The sequence below is a fragment of the Ovis aries genome, chromosome 13 (assembly GCF_016772045.2).
Source record: "Ovis aries strain OAR_USU_Benz2616 breed Rambouillet chromosome 13, ARS-UI_Ramb_v3.0, whole genome shotgun sequence".
Classification (NCBI taxonomy): Eukaryota; Metazoa; Chordata; class Mammalia; order Artiodactyla; family Bovidae; genus Ovis; species Ovis aries.
The window spans coordinates 42,195,967-42,217,232 of record NC_056066.1 but is presented as its reverse complement, the minus strand read 5'-3'; the positions used below and the strand labels follow the sequence as shown (position 1 = coordinate 42,217,232).

Genomic DNA, 21,266 nt, shown 5'->3' with positions numbered 1-21,266 from the left:
CTTATGTAGAGGGTGCATAGTGAGGAGGCCCTGTGGAGGCACAGAGCAGACCCATGTGCCCCCACCCCCGCCCCACCGTGGAGGGCGCCTCCTCCCTGGGCCAGTCGGCACTGAGCATTACTGCGCCCAGTGTGGAGGGGCCACTGGGAACACAGGATGGGCCCCAGGCTCTGAGGCGCCCCTCTGTCTGCGGCAGTCAGACAGCAGCCCTGGGCAGAGGGAGCGGCAAGGTCTGAAGCCTGGAGGTACCTCCTCAGAGGCTGGCTCTTGTCCCGGTTGTGGCCACTTGTTACTGTCACAGAAGGGCCCCCTGGGCTCTGGCGGGAGGAAGCAGGAAGTCTCGCTGGGATGTGGCTGGAGACGACGTTGAGGAAGTCCTGGGAGTGAGTTTTGAGAGGCCAGGAGGGTTTCGCAGGCCAGTGCGCTGTGGGGCGGGGCAGCCGGGTGGGTGCCCTGTGTTCGCACCCGCTTTGTCCCCGACTGTGGACGACCTAGAGAACATTTCTGGCTCCCGGAGCCTGTTTTCTCCTCCCCTGGGTGCTGGGTGCTGAGCAGCCCAGGGGAATGAAAGCCCAGGCCAGGATCTGGGAGGATGCAAGCCTCATTTAGCTGTAGGTCAGGGCCAGGTGAAGGGATGCCAGGAAAGGATTTCAGATTTGACGAGCAGAAGGGCTGGTGGCCCTGCTGCTGGTGGTGCTGGGAGGGGTGGGTGGGTTTTCCAGGGAGAGGACCTCACCTTGGGAGAACAATTTAGGGTCTGCTAAAAGGCAGCACTTCTGCCCCTCCCAGCCCCCAACCTTGCACCTGGTGCTTCTCACCCACAGATTAATTACAGTTTGCAGCAAGCAAACTCCTGTATTAACAAATGAGGGCAACTGAAGGGGAGGATTATTAACTGTTATAGTGAGCTGGAGAGGTGGGGTGCTTTGGGATGAACTAGCGCCGTTTATTGTGAGGCACTGGAACAGGGGCACCTGTCCGGCAGGGGAAGTGGGTTTGTGGGGGTGGGCTCCTCTGGGCGGGGGTACAAGAGGCCAAGGGCCGCCAGGCTTGTGTGCGGTGTCCCCTGCTGGCCTCTGAGTAACTCTGACTGCAGAACTCGGTCAGGAATCCCTGTGCCGGCTCCCAGAATCCGGCAGGAGTCCTGGGTTACTTGGATCGAGCTGGTTTTAAACCAGTATTTAAGTTTCCTTGAGACTTTAGTTTGAAGCTGGCAAGTGCTTTGAATTCTTCTCTACACGATGCTCTTCTTCCCCCTTCTTCCGTGCAAGCTCTTGAAATCTCACATTTTAGAATGGCCCTATTTTGGGACCGCACGAGAGTCGGTCTCTTGGGGAATGACCCCCACGAGAGTCGATCTTCTTGACGGGGGCCTTTCTGGGAAGCCCCTGGCTGACGTTCAGTGTGAATAACAACCGCCTGCCTTGGCACTGCTCCCCTGTTTCTGTGAGCCCCTTATGGCTGTGCGAAATGCGGCAGGGGCTCGCCTTGTGGGAGGACGAGCTGCCTGCCGAGGGGAGGGGCGGGGCGCAGACACCCGGGGGTGGGGAAGGGGAGGGGCGAAGGCCTCCGCCCGGCCTCTTGAGACCAGCCTTCCGGTAGGGGAGGGGCTTCTATTCCAGCTGTGTGGTTGGGCTTCTGGCGGCTGCAGACCCAGTGGGCTGGGGTTGTGGGGGCGGGAGCTGTGCCTGGGCGGTGTGGAGGCCCAATCGGCCACGCTCCTCCGCCACCCTCCCCGCCCCCTCCTTGGCCACTTCAAGACTTCAGGAGGTAGAAAATCAAGGCCCCCAGAGGGACCGGCCCAGGGGGCTGGCAACCCTGAGATCCCGCAGGGCCACCTCGAGGCTTGGCAGACATGCAGCCCCCAGTGCCCACGGTGCCATACCCTTCCATCTGCTGCCCAAGACCTGCTGCCTGGAGGGCTCCCTATAACCAGCCAGGGGCCTGCTGTCTTCTGGTCACCTTACCCCAACCCTAGCCCTGACCCTAGGGCTGGGCAGCCTCGGCTGTGTGGGTGGCTGACGCCTACAATCTTCACTGGGATTCGCAGTCGTCCTCAGTAGTAAAGCGTGGGACCTGACTCCCAGCCAGCCTCAAGGACTCTCAGGCTCCCCCAGCTGGAAAGGCCAGAGACAGGGTCGGACAATGCAGTGTCTGCTCTGTGGGTTGTGCTCTGGAGTCTCAGAGGTGGTGAAGGTGTGAACAGTGGGGCTGCTGGGGGGCAGAGCCTGGTGACAGGCCTGCACACCTGTGTACAGACAACACACCCCTTCACCGACCCAGGGCCGTGTGTTCCTGGCACCCCCATGCCCACCCCAGGACAAAGTTAACCATGAATACTGACTGGAGAGGTCAGCGCCAGAGAGCTCCACATGGCCTCCAAGAGGGACAAGGGACGGCTGCAGAGCAGGTGGGCCTGAGGGTGGTGGAGTCCTGAGGTACAGTCCTGAGGTACAGAAAGTGCAGGTGCTGGAGCAGCTTGGGGGCAGGGCTTGGTGCTCTCAGGCCCTTAGAGGCAGGAGGGGTCACTGTGGGTACCAGGGGAGGAGTGATGGCCTGGAGAGGGAGGAGGGGCTGCCTGGCCCTTCATTTTCTCTGCTGGTCCCCCGTGACTGTTTTGGACCTCATCCGAACCTGGGAAGAAGGGGGGTTCAGATCTGGGGAGGCTTGACAATTTCCCATCAGCAAATCCAGTTCAGTGTCCTCTGGGAAGCTGGCGCAAGGTTTCTGGGCCATAGGGAGGGTGGATTCCTTTGCTCTGTCTGGGCTGACGGCCCCATCCTCCCTGCTGGTTATGGTTGGACTGGGGCCGCAGACCGCTCTCGCCCGGGGCTGGCAGGAACCTCAGGGGTTCTTAGTGGGTTGGTGTTGGCTCTCTCTTTGTGAGCAGGGCTCTGAGTCTGGAAAGGAAAGAACTTTTCCGGAGACAAAACTTGGGCTGAAGGCCTGTGCTGAGGTCCAAGGGAAATCAGGTGTGAATTAGGGAAGAAGTCTGACCTGTCACTTCTGTGCCACAGTGTGGTGTCTGGGTGGGAAAGACAGGATGAGCGGGAGACAGACCCTGGGGCAGGTGGTTCTGAATGTGGGGCCAAATCCTGAATCGTGAAGTAAATCCATCCCCCACCCCATTCTCCTCCATCCTGATTAGGCTCAATTCCACTACTGTGAGCGGCCTGGAACACTTCTCTTGCTAATTTGAACAACCCAAGTAAAAATGTTGGTCTTCCCTGGTGGCTCAGTGGTAAAGAATCCACCTGCAGTGCAGGAGACCCAGGTTTGATCCCTGGGTCAGGAAGATCCTCTCCAAAAGGAAATGGCAACCCACTCCAGTACTCTTGCCTGGAGAGTCCCATGGATGGAGGAGCCTGGCAGGCTACTGTTCATGGGGTGGCAAAGAGTCGGACAGGACTTAACAACTAAACAACAACGAAGAAAGATTGTTACACTGGAATTGGCCAATGGCAAAATTGTCAAGTCTGGGGACCTTTATAATAGGGTTCAAGTTGTTCTGAAGCTGTGGGTTTTGAGAGCAGCCCTTGGGGCCAGACTGGGTTTTAATCTTGACCTGATTCTTGACCCTTTCAGCTGAATAGCCTTGAGAAGTCACCTATCTCCTCTGTGCCTCAGTTTTCTCATCTGGAAAATGGGATGGGTGATGGTAACTTCCAACCCTTGGGCTGTTGTGAGGCTCCATGGATGTGCCTAGGATTCAGAGCAGTGTTGGGCACAGGACATCCGCTCAGTAGCTGTTGTCACTGAAGGAACTGTGAATGGGAGTGGGGTGGGAGGGGTAGGAGGAGAGTGCTCTGGGCAGTGACTTGGGGGTTCGGGAAGCCTCAGGGGCCTGGGGGTAGCTGAGGCTGCCTGGATAGCAGGGTCCTTGTGCTCACAGTGGGTGGTGAGCGTGGCTGAAGAAGATGGGGCAGCTGGTGGAGGTGGGGGGGAGACACGACAGGTGGTGGAGGGGCAGGGTGCACCTGCCTTCCCCCAGCCTCTCAGAACCCCGGGCCGTGGCTGAGTACCTAGAACCTGCCACTGGCAGTGGCCCCGACTGTGGGTGATGTATCCTTCTCAGACCCCTCCCACCTCAAGCAAGGGCTTCCCATCAGTACCCACTGCAGGGCACAGGGCTGCAGGGGAGGGGTTCTGTAGCTGTATTCAGATATAGCCGTGACCCTTATTCACCCCGAGCCAATGACACAGCTGCCTGCGATTCACACAAAAGCAAACTGACATCCTCACACTCCTTCCTGCTGTTAAGGAACCACCCATTGTCACCCGTTTTCTTTTTCTGCAGTAATTATAGCTACTGTTTATAGGATGATTTTACATGTGCCTGGAACTTCAGATTTGGTCCTGTCCTTTTTTTTTTTTTTTAATTGGAGTATAGTTGCTTTACAACGTGTTTTTCGGTTGTACAGGCCCTGTCTTAGGTCGTTTGGACTTCTGTAACAAAATGCCACTGACCGAGGGGGCTGAGAAATAATGGAGACTTATTTCTCAGTTGTGGAGGCTGGAAGCCCAAGATCAAGGTGCCAGCATGGTCGTCTGCTGGTTGGGTTCTCCTGGTCATAGCCAGCACCTTCCCTCCATGTCCGCACCTAGTGGAAGGAAAAAGGGAGCTCCATGGGGTCTCCCTTATAAGGGCGCTAATCCCATCATGGGGCTCCACCCTCATGACCTAATTTCCCCCAAAGACTTCCCTTCTAATGCTACCCTCTTTGGGGGTAAGGACTGTGCAGACATTCAGACCACAGGAGTCCTGGAGACCGTCTTAGAAGTACTCCTATTATTGGACCGTACTATGGTTGGGTCAGTCAAGACCGAGGTGTATGGGGAGTTGGGGGGTGGGGGGGGAGCCCTACCTCTAATCAGATGTCCTTCGCTGAGACACTCTCCTGAGAGGGAAATTCTCTGAGTCCAGAACTTTCCCTAGAGTATAGCAAAGCCTCAAGGAGAATACATTTACTTTTTGTAAGGAATTTAGAAAACATGCAGCTTCAGTGAGCCCCAGTTCACTAGCTGGCCCAGGGTCAGCAGTGGTGTTTCAGCTCTTGTTTGCTTCGAACCCTGAGTGTGTCCAGGGCTTCGTTGGCAAGGGCAGCTTGGGTGTATTCGTGTTGACATGTGGCAGTGGCTTTACAGTTCCCTGCAGCTTACCTTTGTTCAAGGTCATGGTCACGAGATCGAATCATGACGTGAGAGGAATTTCATACTTGGGTTATGAGCCCGCTCAGCTGAATTTCCTGGGCTTCTGTTCTCTGGTGGCAGTAAGTAGCAGAGTAAGCACATGGCCTCGCGTTAGATCAGATTTAGTGGCCACAGTAATGTCTGGGCCAGAGGAGTTTTGCCAGAGGGAAGGGGATGGTCCTGAGGCCTTACAAGCCTCTTCCTGTGGGAAGGGGTCCCTTCTGCCATGCCATGCCCCACTTCTCTTGCCAACGTTCGCTTCTCTTACCATCTTCACCTTCCAGAAATGGCTTACTGAACAGAATAGCAGTCTAGAGAAGTGGGGGCTTCGCAGGTGGTCCAGTGGTTAAGAATCTGCCTTGTAATGCAGAGAAGGCAGGTCTGACCCCTGGTTGGGGAACTCTGATCCCACATGTTGCGGAGCAACTAAGCCTGTGTGCCACACCAAGATCCCATATGCTGCAGCTAAGACCTGGGGCAGCCAAAGAAGTCAAGTCTAGAGAAGCAGACTGAAGGAAGACCTGTCCTGTCTGGTCCTGCATCTGGACCCTGGGCTTGACCCCTCCCCTCAGCACCAGGCTAGGGGAGAGAAGACACTGTCACAGGCCTTCCACACACCCAGTGACCCCATTCCCTGGGCTCCTTCCCTTCTCGGCAGAAGGAAATGTAGACAGAGGAGTAGCCATGGGCTGGCCTATCAGTGGGGTTGTCCTGCCCATGGCGCTCTCTGAGGGGCAGGATGTTTCCTCCAATGTGACCCTGTCTCAGTGCGGGAGGCTGGGAGGCATCTGCAAGTGGACCAGCGCTCACGGTTAGGCCCCAGGCTCCAGTCACTCTGTGCCTGCCTGGGCTCTTTCAGGCTTACCTGCTGGTCTCTTCCATTCCACAGACATCTGTCACACACCTTTTCTGCACTAGGCCCAGTTCTGGATACTGGGAGGAAGGCAGTGAACAAATCCCTGCTGAAGGGAAGCTGATACTCAGTGGGGCAGGTGGACAACGAAGGGGGTAGCCTCTTAGCTAGTGTTTAATGAACACAAGAGCCACAGTAATTGTAGCAAGTAAGCAAGTTGTGTGTTCCACATTAGTTTCTTAAATACAGCAGCAGTGCGTGCGCGCACACACACGTGCCCCTGCACGTATACACACACACACACACACACACACACACACACACACACACACACACACACACACAGAGCTATCTTAATTTTCCAGGTCTGTCCAGCTGTGTCCTGTTTTGGATTGAGCTGGACCAGAGATGGCTTTCTTCTGTCTGTGTTCAGGCAGGTATTGTGTTGATTGCACATACTTGTGGTTGGGTTAGCATTGGATGGACATTCCTCCCAGCTGAAGCTTAGAGTTGGCTGTGAAAGGTCTCCTTTCTTCCCCAAGGCCAGGCAGCCTTTTGCTGTTCAGCACCCTGAAGGCGAGGCCAGTCTGTGTATTCATGCCTGTCATTTTCATGCCTCCGCATGGAAGGCGTGGCCCTGAGGCGTCTTCTGGCAGACAAACATAGATAGCTTGTTCAGAACTTGATTGACAAATAATGTATTGCTCCTCGCACTGGAAAATAGAACTAGAACTTATTTTGTTAGGTGATTTCTCAGAAAGCTGCATGTCACTGTCCCTTGGAAAAACCCCACAGGCAAGGAGGAAGCAGTGTTTCCTGCAGGGACAGCCCAGAGCACTGGTCACTGAGTGACTGCACTATCTATTTGATATAGAAGCAACATATCGATCGGTTTGTGAAAGTCTGAGAAGTCATGAATATCCAAGGACAGCTTTTGGATGATTTTTGAGTACCCTGGAGTAAATTTTTAAGTACCTGGAGGATCGTTTGCATAACACTTACATTTTCGTGATTTGAAGATCTAGGTTTGCTGACCTTATTCTCCAGTGGTGTAAGTCTGGAGGAAATTGTTAACGAAAATCCAAATTAAAAAAAATAATGGGTGGACTGGAAAGATGGATAGAAATTGAGGTGGAATTAAATAGGGACAAATAGTCCAGAAAGTCTGATTTTGAGAATTAATTCTCTGATTGTGATAGGGCAAAGCCCTGGTTAGAGTCCTGTTCTGGGTGTGGTGATGGTTAGTGGGTTAGTGACCTCATGTTGAATTGGGGCCACCTGTGTTAGGCATTAAAAATAAATGTGTTCTTCATTTACATGGTTAAATATAAAATTGGGGTCAAGGGTCTGGGTTTCCTTATTCTGACCCTGGCAGATACCATGGGAGTGCTGGGGTCTGTTTTGTGACCTGGGAGTTTCTAGGGTGTAAGAGTCGGTTCCTGGAGGGCTGGGGGAGAGAAGCTGGGAGAGAAAGGCTTTGTGGGATGGTGGAGGGAGTGTTCTAGGAATCTGAAGGGTTGTTATTGCATGACAGAGTTATTCTGGACATCTTTAAAGGCCTGAGCTGGACCAAGGGCTGGAAGTGGAACAGCCACAAATCTTGGCCTGATTCTAGGAAGACTGTTTCTCTATTGAAGTAGCAAAGAAAGAGGGAGTGCTGTGTGAGGTGACTCCCAGCCACTGTTTAAGCAAAGGCTGGACTGATGAGGCCAGGAATCCCAAGGAGGTTTCAAGGATTTCTTTGACCTTGAGTTTTATGGCCTTGGTGGAGAGGACAGGAAGGGCAATGAACTCAAGAGCTTTACCCGGATCAGATTCTTTATCAGAAACTTCTCTGGAGGCAGTAGCAAGAGTGCAGGACCCAGGCTTCCCAGGTGCCTCAGTGGTGAAGAACTTGCCTGCCAATGCAGGAAACACGGGTTCCGTCCCTGGTCCAGGAAGATCTCACATGCCATGGAGCAACTAAGTCCGTGTGCCTAGAACCCGTGCTCCACAACAAGAGAAGCTACCACAATGAGAAGCCTGCGTACTGCAACTAGAGAGGAGCCTCCACTCGCCACAGTGAGAGAAAAACCTGCACAGCAACGAAAATGCAGCACAACCAAAAATAAATAAATATAAAAAAAGAGTGCGGGACCTAGCGGACTCAGTTGCAGGGCCCGTGGGGAGGCCCCTTGATCCTCCAGGGAATACTTTGGCTACTGCCGCTTGGTCTCAACACCTTCCCAGGGCCACACAGGCCGGTTGCCCAGCTCTGGTCGCCAGGCAGCTTCTGGCTGGAAGGAATCCTCTTCCTTCTGGTGCCTTCCTCCTCTTCCCCACCGCTGGCCTTTCCCGAAAGTTCTCCCTGCTGCCCTCAGCAATCGTACCCGAAACTGAGGCGGTGAACGCCCTTCACGCTCTCACGTGCCTTCACTTCCCCATCAGAGCTGTGCTGCCAGAGGACACTCTCCTCTCATTTCCTTGGTCTGGTGCCCAGCTTGCCCTTATGGTACCGAGAACAGAATTTTTAACATCTTACGAATTCACCAAAGTGAATGAGTTGATTTTAGTACTTTTAGAACTTTCAAACACAGACGCCTGATGGTAGAGATAGTCTCTACTGAATGTTTGGCAGGGTCCTGAGTGGGTGATGCTTCTCGGTCACACGTGTGACAGTCCAACAAAGTGGAGGGGCCTGCTGTTTCTCAGGTGATCTCGTGCCGGCTATGAAAGCTGAGCTCCCACACCTGTGCAGCTACTGTAGAGAGTAACCCAGGCCACTCTGTCTGGGCCGTTCTGTTCCTTCTTTCACTTCAAAATGCTGCCTTCCATTTTCTACATTTCTTCCATTTTCTACGGATGGAAGGAAATCCTTCCATCCGTAGAAAAAGGACAGGATTTCATCACCACTGATCTCTGACACACTTGAGCCTCCATCTCCTCAGCACCAACCGCGTCCTTAGGGCTGTTAAAAACAGCACGTGGGCTGCGCTTAAGTCACCTGGGTAACTGACCATGACTGCCTCTTCAGTGGTGTCACATACAGGAGGCATGTTTCTGGGCCCTGGTTCTGGGGTGTTTGCTGTTGGGGGCCCTCTGGGTGCTCTTTCTTTCATCACAAGCTCAGGTGCAGGGTGGATGGGGCGCCAGTGAGTGGTGCTTTTGTCCTAAAGCCTTAAGAGAGGGGATGGGGTCTGTGCCAGTCTGGGCGGGAGTCGGGGGAGAGTGCAGGCTGCACTTGTGTTACCAAACCAGACCTGAGTCAGTCCGCTCTCCCGTGCACAGTAGAGCCAGCTACTGACAGCAGGTTGTGGTGAAGGAAAGTGCAGCGTTTATTGCAGGGTGCCAAGTACGTGTCCAGGGTAGCTGGTGCTTGAAACACCTGGACTCCCCGATGGGTTTTGGAAAGCCTTTTAAAGTCCAGGTGAGGGAGGGGAGTCCCAGGGTATGTGACCAGCTTGTGCACAGTTCTCTGATTGGTTGATGGAGAGGTAACGGGGCTGTTAACATGATGAGTCCTCAGGCTCCAGTAGGTCTAGAGGCTACAAGTAGTTCATTTCTTCCATTCAGTGGGGGTTTTAGCATCTGTAAGAAAACTCAGGAACGTGTGTGAGATACGATTATCCGAGTGCTTCAGAGAGGAGCTAACGCGGAGTGTATAGGGGAGGGCGTGTCCCACAGGTCCTGCTTGGTTACGCCAGTGATCTGCTCCCATCTGGGCTCCCACCCCCCAACTCTTTGTTTCCTGGTGGCCCTTGCCAGGCTGCCCCTTTCTGGGTCTCTGACCACGGGGCAACCACAAACACTCCTGGGGCCTGGCCACAGGGGTGGAGCCATGTGTGTGGGGCGAACTCACTCTGCCCTTCCATGCCAGCTCTTTCTGTTAAATAACAAATACAATAAAACAAAAGCAGCAAAAATGGGGAACTTCCCTTCCTGTGGGAAGTGAGGTTCAGCAGGACCACTTGGGAAACAGGGTTGAACTCATTGTGCAGCTGCTTCTGCCCTCCTGTACGTCTCCCACCCCTGGTTCTGCTGCTGACTCCTGGTTTCCGGGGGAATGTCATCCTCTCTGGGTTGGGTCGGGTCATATGCAAACCTCAGGCCAATCAATCAGCTTGTCCAGGGGGATGCGGCACTCTGATCAGCCAGCCGAGTCTAAGCCTGGGAGTGGAGGCAGGGGCCTTGTGGGTGCATGAGGTGAGGGCATGGTGTTCAGCGTCCCCATCCCTCACCTCCGCAGCCCTGCCCCAGGCCATGGGCTGCCTTCCTCCCCAAATTTCGGTGGCTTCACAGAGTTGGGAGTGCCCTGCTCAGCAAGGCCTGTGTTGAGCCAGAGAACTGGGGCCTCTCAGGGTGGATGTGTCAGAAGCCTTGGGGACAGGATAACCCAGGTCTGAGAAGCCCTGTTCTCTGTGGATGATGGGCAGGTGATTTTCCTCAGCAGTGTGATCATGAACCCATGTCAGTACCAGCCTACAGAGTTACAGTGTTTTCTGAAAACATTGTTCCATGCACCGGGTGTTTGAGCCGCTGCCCTCTCCAGGCTGGTTGGGGTTGCAATGCCTGCAGTTTGCAGAACTGTTCCAGCCCTCCCCTTCTCTGATGGCCCTCCCTCCCTTGTGCTGCAGGGAGCTACTGGAGACCACGTGCCGCCTGGCCAACACACTCAAGAGGTATGGAGTCCGCCGAGGGGACCGAGTGGCCATCTACATGCCTGTCTCCCCACTGGCTGTGGCTGCCATGCTGGCCTGTGCCAGGATCGGAGCCATCCACAATGTCATCTTTGCTGGCTTCAGTGTGGGGTCCTTGGCTGGGAGGATCAACGATGGTGAGCATGTGGGCAGTGGGATGGGGGAAGAAATCTGGGTCCCCCTTGGCCTTCAGGGACTCAGGGTGGTGGCAGACATCACTGAAAGTCACAGAGACAGATGATGGGCACTGCCAAGCACAGTGCGTGGCTGAATGAGCATTTGCTCTATGAGCTGAGATCCAAGTGCACAGGATTGAACCACATGAAGAAGGAAGATTCCAGGTGGAGGGAATGGCATAGGTATCTGCTGGAGGAGGCCATGTGGCTGCAGTGGAGGCAGGAAGAAATGTAGGGTGAAAGGAGGCTGGGAGGCTGGGGAAGGTTCTACCAGTCAACAGATGAAAGCCTTTGTGGTGAGGAATGATGGAGTCAGGTATGGGCCTTGTGGTATATCTTTAAGACTTTCTGTGTGCAGGTAGGTCAGAGGCTCCCAGACAAGTGTGTAGAGCAATATTGTCTCCTTTTTTTTTGTGGTGTCAGAGGGCAGAGTGTCTGCATGGTGGCACCGTGTTTGTACAGCCAGATCCCTGGTCCCTTGAGATCCTAGAGGGCTCGCTGAGCTGGCTCCCCCAGGAGGGTGCCAAGTTCTGGGGGCTGTTGGGAATTCTTTTGTGTCTCACAGAAGACTTGCCTTTGGGTAGTGGACAGACCTGAAGGGCAGAGTTCTCAGACCTCAGCTGACCACCCTTTTTTAGGAAAGACTGGGGAGCCTTTCTGTTTCCTCTCAACATTTCCTGTTGCTTTCAGGGTTAGTGCTGCCATTCCCTTCTCTTTCTCTCTCAACTTTAGCACCTACTGTGTGCCAGGCTCTGCCTAAGCAATCTGTGAAGGTCATCTCCTATAATTTTAATTTAGTCTTCATAAATACCATATGAGATAAGACTTTTGCCATTTCCACCCTATCCTTTTTCCTATTACCATTGCATCACTTTAAAGTGTACAATTCAGAGACATTAAGCACATTTACAGTGTCATGCAACCATCATCACTATTCCAGAATTTTCCATCCCTCGAATGGACATCTCATACCCACAAAGCAGGCATTCACCATTTCCCCTCATCCAGCCTCTGGCAACCACCGATCTGCTTTCTGTTTCTGTGATTTGTCTGTTCCGGATGTTTTGTAAAAACGAGCTCCTACAATGTGTGGCATTCTGTGAGCCACTTCTTTCACTAAGCATGGTGTTTTCAAGGTGGACCTGTGTTGTAGTGTGAATCAGTATTTCATTTATTTTTGTAGTTGAATAATATCTCACTGTATGGATAGATTACATTTTGTCTGTCCATTATTCTGTTTATGGGCATTTTGACTTGTTTCTAATTTTTGGCTATTGTGAATAGAGCTGCTATGAATGTTTATGTACAAGAACACCTCCTTTCAATTGTTTTGGGTGTATACCTAGGAATGGAATTGCTGGCACATGTGGTAAATCTATTTTAACTTACTGACGAACTGCAAAACTTTTCCAATGGAATTGCTCTGTGTTCCATGTCCACTAGCAATGTGTGAGGGTTCCAATTTCCCCAAATCCTCATCAACACTTATTTTCCTTTTTAAAAAATTATAGCCATCCCAGTGGGTCTGGAGTGGTATCTCATTATAGTTTTGATTTGTATTTTCCAAATGACTAATATCACTGGATGTCTTTTCATGTGTTTGTTGTCCATTTGTGTCTTCTTTGGAGAAATGTCTACCTAAGTCCTTGGCTCTTTTTCTAATTGGTCATTTGTCTTTTTTGTTGTTGTTGAGTTGTGAGTTCTCTATATATTATAGATACTGTACCTTTATCAGGTATATGATTCGCAGTTATCTCATTCTCTGTGTTGTCTTTTTGCTTTCTCAATATTGACCTTTTATGCACAAAAATTTTTAATTGTGATAAAGTCCAGTTCATCTCTTTCCTTTTGTTGTTTCTGTTTCTGATGTATTATTTAAGATTCAGTTGCTGAATACAACATTATGAAGATTTGTCTCTGTGTTTTCTTCTAAGAGTGTTTTAATAGTCTTAGCTTTTTCATTTAGGTCTTTGATGCATTTTGAGTTAGTTTTTGTATATGGTGGGAAGTAAGGGTCCAACCTCATTTTTTAAAATCTGTGCATATCCAGCGATACCAGCACCATTTGTTGAAGAAACCATTCTTCCCACGTTGAATGGTCTTGACATCCTTGTCAAAACTAACTTGACTATATATTTGAGGGCTCTTTTCTGAGTTCTGTGTTATGCTCCACTGATATATATATCTATCCTTGATTTTCGTATGTTGAACCATCCTTGCGTTCCAGGAGTAAATCCCTCCTAGTCATGGTATATAACCTTATTGCTATGCTACTGGATACAGTTAGCATTTGGTTGAGAGTTTTTGCATCAGTGTTTATAAGGGATTTCGGTCTGTAGTTTTCTGTTCTTGTGATGTGTTTGTCTGATTTCGGGATCAGGGTAATGGTGGCCACATAGAAGGAGTGAGAAAGCATTTCCACCTCTGCAATTTTTAGGATGAGTTTGAGAAAGATTGATGTTAATTTATTTTGATTTGGTAGAATTCTCCAGTGAAGCCATCTGGTCCTGGGGACCCAGGCACAGAGAAGTGAAGTGACTTTCCCAGGAGCATACTTCTGCTTAGTGACAGACCCAGGGTTTGAACCCAGGCATCTTGCTGATGCTTTTAACATTACATTAGGCTGCTCCTTTTCTGACTTGCTGATGTGGTCATAGTTACCAAATGTTTCTGTTAAGATTCTCTGAAATAAGAAAACGCAGCTGATTCTGGGGAATTGGTAACTGGATGCAGGGCAACTCCTAGACCTCAGGAATCCTAAACAGCCAGGCCATGGGAAGGCAGGGCCCAGTCAGCTCCAAGTGCCTCAGTAGGGAAAACTCCTATAGCTTTTCTCCAGAACTTTGCCATTAAGCAACTCTTCCCCAGTATCCTACACCTCCATTCAGGTATCAGTTTCCTGGGGGTAAGACCCTGTTCGGACAAGTGTCTGTGTCCTCTTGGGTCAGTGAGTGTAGTATTTTGGTTATTTGTTGCTGTATTACAAGCTACTCCAAAAGTTAGTACTTAGAATAGTGTATTTTCTTATTATATTTCGTGATTCTGTGGGGCAGGAGTCAGGTGGGCATAGTGGGAGTGGCTTCACCACGCTCTGTGGTATCTGGGACATTAGCTGGGTTGGCTTGGGTGGTTGGGGGGCCAGGGTCTCTTCCTCTTCATGTGGCCTTGCATGTGATTGACGTAGACTCCCTCATGGCAAAGGCTATGAAGGCAGAATAGTGGCCCGAGCAATTGCCAGTGCCCCAACCCCCAGTATCTGTGAATATGTCCCTTCCGTGGCAGATGACCTCTGCAGGTGTGATGGGGTGCTAAGATGGGGGAATGATGCTGGTTGTCCCAAGCTAACTACCTAAGTCCTTAAAAACACAGAACTCTCTTTGGCTGAAACTGTGGCAGAGAGGAAGGTCAGAGAGATTCAAAGTGGGGCAAGGACTTGACCTGCCTTTGCTGGCTTTGAGGATGAGGAGGTGTTGCCCTGGGGGGGTGTAGTGGCTCTAAAAGCTGAGGACAACCCCTGACCGACTGTCAGCAAGGTGGGGGCCTCAGTCCTGCAGTCACATGGAACTGAGTTCTGTCAACACCCTGAATAGCCTGGAAGCAGATTCTACCCCAAGCTTCAGGTGAGATCCCCAACCCCTGACCCCTTGATACTGGCTGTGAAACTCTAAGCAGAGGACCCTGCTGAGCTCACCCAGGCTACAGAACCATAAGCTAAAAAAAAAATCAGTGGGTGTTCTGAGACACTAAATTTGTGGTAATTGGCCATGGGAGCAATTAAAACCAAATATAGGACTCGCCTGGTGGTCCAGTGGTTGGGAATCTGTCAATGCTGGGGACAGGGGTTCAATCCTTGGTCCCAGAAGATTCCATATACCAAAGGGCAACTAACTTTATGTGCCACAACCACTGAGCCCACGAGCTGCAACTCAAGAAGCCCTCATGTCCAAGAGCCATGTTCTGCAACAAGAGAAGCCACCGCAATGAGAAGCCCACACACGGCAACTCGAGAGTAGCCTCTGCTCACTGCAACTAGAGAAAGCCCATGCACAGCAACGAGGACCCAGCATAGGAAAATAACTAAATATTAAAACAAAGACAAATACAGATGCTGAGATCTGGGGGAAAAAAAAAACTGGGGTGAAAGCAAATTCCCACAGACAAAGTGTCTGTGGTCCCACCTGTGCTGATGCACTTGCCACAGCCCTGCTGCCCGTCCTCAGGGGCCTCAGGGAGTGGAGGCTCCCCAAGCACCTCCTGGGGACTGGACCTGCCAGGGATTGGAGGTTCCAGTCCTGGAGGACCGCTCGGGCAGGGAGGCCTTGCACAGGTGGGCACCAGGAGTAAGGCCTGCATCACGGAGGCCAGGGTCCCAGCACCCAGGATGGGCAGGGGCTGGTGTCTCCTCCAGGGGATCTTGAGCATCCTGCCTCATACGCCGTTGAAGGGGTCCCTTTCCCTCTCTTGGTCCGTCTCCCTTCCTGCCTGATGCAGAGCTTCCCTGGACAGTCCCCGCCCAGGGAGACAGGCCTGGAGAGTCTTGGGCAGGCTCTGTCCACCTGTCTCAGGTGGCCGGCAGGGCTGTGCCACCTCCAGGGTTCTTGCTTGGGAGGAAGAGAGGTTGTGAGCATGCCTTTTGAAAGTGCGTCTCAGACTGCAAAACTGAGGGAGACTAGTGCCTTGGGTAGGGCCCCAGGAGCTGGTCCTGGAGTGAGAATTCAAGTGCAGGCAGTTCACTGGGGAGGGGGTCCTGGGAGGCACTGTAGGCTGTGGGGTGTGAGGCCAGGGAGCTGCCCCCATGGGTGCCCAGGTCTCAGACCACATGGGAATCCCCAAAGCAATGGGGTCCCATGCATCAGCATGGCCCCCAAGGGGCGATGGACCCGGTTGAGGGCTGCTGGGTGGGGTGGTTCCCCAGGACCTCTGCCCATGACTCCGAATCAGGCCTCTGTGCCCACACCACAGGTTGAGGGCTGTGTGTGGTCGTCAGCAGGGCAGCTGGATGTTTGTTCCAGGCTCTTCCTCAGGGGCCAGTTGTACAGTAGCCCACCTTATCCCTGATTCCTTCAGTTTATTCCGGGTTTGGGTATTGTGGGTGGAGGGTGGGTGGTGGAGGGTTCCCCCAGAGCAGGTGGGAGTGGGAATGGAAATCTGGAAGAGTTGAGATGGCTCCTCTCCATTACACCCACTTCTCCTAGGTTCTGAGCACGAAGTTCCCAAAGTCCCAATGTGGAACTTCACATTTCTGTGTGGACCCTCCTGCTCAAGGATGGACTTCCTCCATCACACCCTTAGGCCTGGGACGTGTGGTGGTCTGGGCTGTGAGAGTCAGAGTAGGGAGGAAACTGACCAGAAATTCCTGCATTTGACTCCGATAGCCCAGTGCAAGGTGGTTATTACCTTCAACCAAGGACTCCGGGGAGGGCGCGTGGTGCAGCTGAAGAAGATCGTGGACGAAGCCATAAAGATCTGTCCATCCGTCCAGCATGTCCTGGTGGCTCACAGGACAGACAACAAGGTCCACATGGGGGATCTGGATGTTTCTCTTGAGCAGGTGAGTCTATCTTTTTTTGTATAGTTTGAGCAGAAGAGTTTGCCATTGGATTAACTGGGTCTTATTAGAGTGTAGTTCTCAATCTGGGTCCCTCAGAGGTACCCAGTGTTCCTCTGTGTTATCTGATGGGCTTCCATCCTGGTGGGGAAGATGGAACTCAAAGTCCACAAACAGAGGGAAACACTTCACATAATGAAATGATTGGATCCATCCTTTTATCTTTTATCTAGGGCGGGCTAGATAAGGTGAACCCTGAGCCTGGTCTCCCAAGTCCTGCGGCTGTGGGGAAGAGGAGGTCTCTGGGAGGCTGGGTGTGGGGCAAAGTCTCTATCCTTGATGGGCCATCTAGTCCTCTCCCTCACAGGAGATGGCCAAGGAGGAGCCGGTATGTGCCCCAGAGAGCATGGGCAGTGAGGATACGCTCTTCCTGTTATATACCTCGGGGAGCACTGGGAAGCCCAAGGGGCTCGTTCACACCCAGGCGGGCTACCTGCTGTATGCTGCCCTGACGCACCGGGTAAGGCGCCACCCTGGGGAGATCTGCAGGAGGGGCTAGGGGCGGCTGGACTGGGGGGCCACAACTGCTGCTGTGTTCAAGAGCAGGGCCAGAAGTCCTGGCACCAGTGTGGTTGGAGGGGTGGGCTTGCGGGGCAGTGTCTGTGCCTGTCAGAAGGGCCTGGGTCCCGCGTGCCCTGGTTTCCTGCTTGTCCTCAGCCCATCACATGTGTGCTGAGTCTTTCTGGGGCCTGCCCTGCTGCTGGCACAGCTGCTTTCTGGCACTGGGTGCCCTGGACACTCCAGCCTTCCTGGACCCTTCTCCCATATGACTGCATTGGTGTAAGGACGAGTACATTGCTGTTATTTGTTAAAATGCTTGCTTCTATTTAAGAGATCTTTTGGGTCTGATTTTAAAAGAAAGTAAAACATTTTTATGGGCCTCTAAAATGCTGTGGCCTCTAGGCTCTGCTTACTGGGGCCTCAATTTAAAAGGAAAAAAATTTTTAAAAGATTTGCTTTTATGAGGAGACTTAAATTTAGTCCATGGAGATTGCATCCAGGGGGCCATCCTTTAAGGATTATGAAGCAAATGATCTGGAACAGCTTTATTCCAGTAAATGCATTTAAAAATCAGCACTCGTTTAAATATGAGTGAGTGGGTGGGGGCCTCTGGTTACTGTGCATCCCTGGTTGCCTTGGGGAGGAGCTGACCCTTTCCAAGGGGTCAGAGACACGCTCTCAGGATACTGTCTGTGGACCTGATTTTCTCTGGCCAGAAGCAGAACTCAGCCCCTACCAGCGTGAGCAGCAGTGGAGCAGACTGGCCAGGTGACCCGGAAGCCCAGGTCCATCCAAGCAAGGCTTGGACACTGAGAGCACCTACATTCTGGCTGAGATCCAGGGCCCCGTCCCCTCAGTCACTGGCGGGGTTGGGGGCGGGCTATGCTGATCAGCCAGGTCAGTCACTTGGAGGCGGACCTCGTGGATGAGTGTGGACTAGGAGCCAGTGGTGGAAGGCAGAGATGCGGCCTGTGAGTGCAGGCCGCTCGTGGGCAGGTCTGAGGATGTGGAAGTGAGGCAGAACGACAGATATGGCTAGAACCAGGCCAGACAGACGAGGTATTACGCTTGACACTATCCATGTTAAAGCCGCTGTCTTCTGGCTGCTGGGTGACTGTGGTAATCACGGAGCCGTTCTTGTCTGAAAGTCTCTTGCTTGGCTCTGGGGAGGTGTGTTGCAAAGACTGAAACGTTGCGTAAGTCAGAACACTTTGGAAAATGCAACTACTGAGACTGAACACCAAAGAAGTCGAAGAATGGGTCAAAGTGTTTCCCTATTTCCCTAATGCTAACGAAATTAGCATTAGGGGTTCCCTGGTGGCTCAGATCAGAGAAGGCAATGGCACCCCACTCCAGTTCTCTTGCCTGGAAAATCGCATGGATGGAGGAGCCTGGTAGGCTGCGGTCTGTGGGGTCGCTAAGAGTCGGACACGACTGAGCGACTTCACTTTCACTTTTCACTTTCATGCATTGGAGAAGGAAATGGCAACCCACTCCAGTGTTCTTGCCTGGAGAATCCCAGGGATGGGGGAGCCTGGTGGGCTGTTGTCTATGGGGTCGCACAGAGTCGGACACGACTGAAGTGACTTAGCAGTACCAGATGGCTCAGATGGAAAAAAATCTGAATGTGGGAGACCTGGGTTCAAATCTTGAGAAGATCCTCCTGGAGAGGGGAATGGTAACCCACTGCACTATTCTTGCCTGGAGAATTCCATGGGCAGAGGAGTGTGGTGGGCAACAGTCTATGGGGTCACAAAGAATCGGATACATCTGAGCATGAACACGACTAACACACACACAGCATTAGGGAAGCTGTCAATGTGGTGAAATAGTTTCCATTTGTTTTCAAGCGTTACTAGGGCACTGTCTGCATGAGCAGAAGCAATGGGGATGCAAGGGCGGGACCATCTTTTGAATTTCTCTTCAATACAGTGAGGGCATTTTAAAGCATTAGGAATAGAAACTTTCAGCCTTTTATATGTAAGTGTATGTCTGTGAGTGTGCATATATGTGTGTGTCTGTGCATGTGCTGAAGGTGTTAGGGCTGTTGGTTTCTTCAGGGAAAGGGAAGTTGAGTCTGCAGGGGTGGTGGGGATGTGAGCAGGCTTCGGGGATGTGAGTGGTGGTGTCGGGGTGCCTTGCTGGTCCCGGGCACCTGCTCTCCTTCCAAGAACGGCAAGGAGACAGAACACCAGTCTCTTGAAAGACGTGGCACAGTGGGTATGCATTGTATTAAAACCCTCTCAGTCTCAGGATGCTGTGGGCTTTGGGGTGTGGGTGTCCTGCTTCACTGGTGGAGCGGGAGTGCTGTTTCCTTGAGATTCTGCCTTGGCTCACAGCTCCGCAGGGTCCCGGCCAACTTGGGACCACTGTGCTGTTTGGGAACTACTGGGGGACCTCAGGGTGTGTCTGTGGCAGCAGGAGATGGGACTGCTTGTCCAAAGGTTAAAAAACACCTTTACTGCAAAAGAGAACACAGACACAGGGACTTCTCTGGCGGTCCAGCAGTTCAGACTCCATGCTCCCAATGTAAGTGGTCCAGATTCAATCTGTGGTCAGGGAGCGAGATCCTGTATGCCGCAGCTAAAGATCCTTCAGTGAAGACTAAAGATGCTGCTTGCCACAACCAACACCTGGCCCAGCTAAATAAATAAAACAAAAACACAGATACAGAAAACCATCAAAATGAAATGTGTGATTTCACAAATGATTGCTCAACAAACCTACTTCAGTCAAAAACTGGAATACCTCCGCCTGACACGGAAGCCCCTTCCTGGCCCACCTGATCCCAGTCCCCCTGGCCCCTTGACGTGCATCCGGGTTTTATAGTGTCCCTGCCCCGGTTTCCTGGTTTTGTCACCCTAGTGTGCATCCCTAGATACTGAGGCTTACTATTGTCCACTGATTGTTGTTCAGTCACTCAGCTGGGGCTGACTTTGCGACCCCATGGACTGGCATGCCAGGCTTCCCCGTCCTCCACTGTCCCCCACAGGCTAGTGGTTGCGGGTAGGCCATATTTGGCTGGTGGATTTCGCTCCACCCTGTCACTGCCTTAAGCGCTGTCCATTGTTGTGCCCAGCCCTGTGTCCCTCTGTCCCTTTGTCTCCCACAGACGGGCAGGTGGACCTGCAGACTGAGTCAGGCTCAGGTTTGAGCCTTTGGCAAGAATAAGCAGATGGCCATGTCTCAGGCTCTTAAAAGCTGATGAGGCTTGATGTGTTTCTTGGTCGATTTGGCTTTTGTTTTTTTGCCCTTTTTAAAAGATTAAAAAAAAATATGGCTTAACTTAATATGGAAGAAAATGGCAACCCACTCCAGTAATCTTGCTTGGGAAATCCCATGGACAAAGGAGCCTGGTGGGCTACAGTCCATGGGGTCGCAAAAGTCAGATATGACTTAGCGACTAAACCACTAAAGGCAGAGGTGCCCTTATTTTAGACACAGGACTGCATGGAGTTCACCTGTGGGTACACGTGTGGCTCCCACCTGTGTTAGGATGCAGGCTTCTCCGGCTCCCCCAAGGCCCTGACTTCTGCCCCGCAACCCCACCTCAGGGTCAGTGCTGGGTGACTCCCGGCACATGGGTGGGCTTTGTGCTGTGGAGTGTCCTCTCTGGGGTCTGGCTCCCTCTGCTGTCCCCAGTGGCCGTCTCCTCACCATGGCTGTTCTGCCCTGAGTGCTGCTCTCGGGGGCTGTGGTAGCAGCCGGGCTCTGACAGGACACACCCAGCGATGTGCAGGAACTGCTGCCAAGCTCTTGATAGCCCCTCCCCTGTCTCTGCAGCTTGTGTTTGACTACCGGCCAGGTGACGTCTTCGGCTGCGTGGCTGATATCGGCTGGATCACGGGACACAGCTATGTGGTGTACGGGCCCCTCTGCAACGGAGCGACCAGCGTCCTTTTTGAGAGCACTCCAGTTTACCCCAATGCGGGTGCGGGCTGCAGGAGGGGCCGGAAGGAGGAGCAGAGGTTGGAGGGTGTGGGGCAAGTGGTGGAGAGTTCCGGTGACAAAGCTGCCAGGCCGGGCCAGGTGTGCAGAGGGGTCACACGAGCAGTGGAGAGGGTCTGACCTCTGAAGGCTTCAAGACACCACCCACCCTAACATCTCTCTCACCTCTGTGGCCACTGACCGGATCCTGCCCTTCCTCGAAACCCAGGCCAGTGGCCAGCCTCCTGGGTCCCCTGCTGCCTGTCCTTCGGGCTGTTCGGGCAGTGTGACCTGGAGCCGATGCCATGGAGTGGCATTCCTTTGAAGACCCCCAT

The 21,266-nt window shown here is 52.5% G+C and overlaps 1 protein-coding gene across 2 annotated transcripts in view; it reads left to right on the top strand.

Annotated features, from left to right (window-relative positions):
- Window positions 1-21,266, top strand: part of ACSS1 (acyl-CoA synthetase short chain family member 1) — a 44,060-nt gene that overhangs the window by 12,848 nt on the left and 9,946 nt on the right. The window contains exons 3-6 of one of the 2 annotated variants that reach the window (XM_015099680.3): window positions 10,657-10,856; window positions 16,271-16,446; window positions 16,811-16,963; window positions 20,788-20,935. In XM_015099680.3, coding sequence (XP_014955166.2) covers window positions 10,657-10,856; window positions 16,271-16,446; window positions 16,811-16,963; window positions 20,788-20,935 — 677 coding nt within the window. The remainder of the gene's footprint in view (window positions 1-10,656; window positions 10,857-16,270; window positions 16,447-16,810; window positions 16,964-20,787; window positions 20,936-21,266) is intronic. The other variant, XM_042229650.1, reaches the window with a different exon arrangement.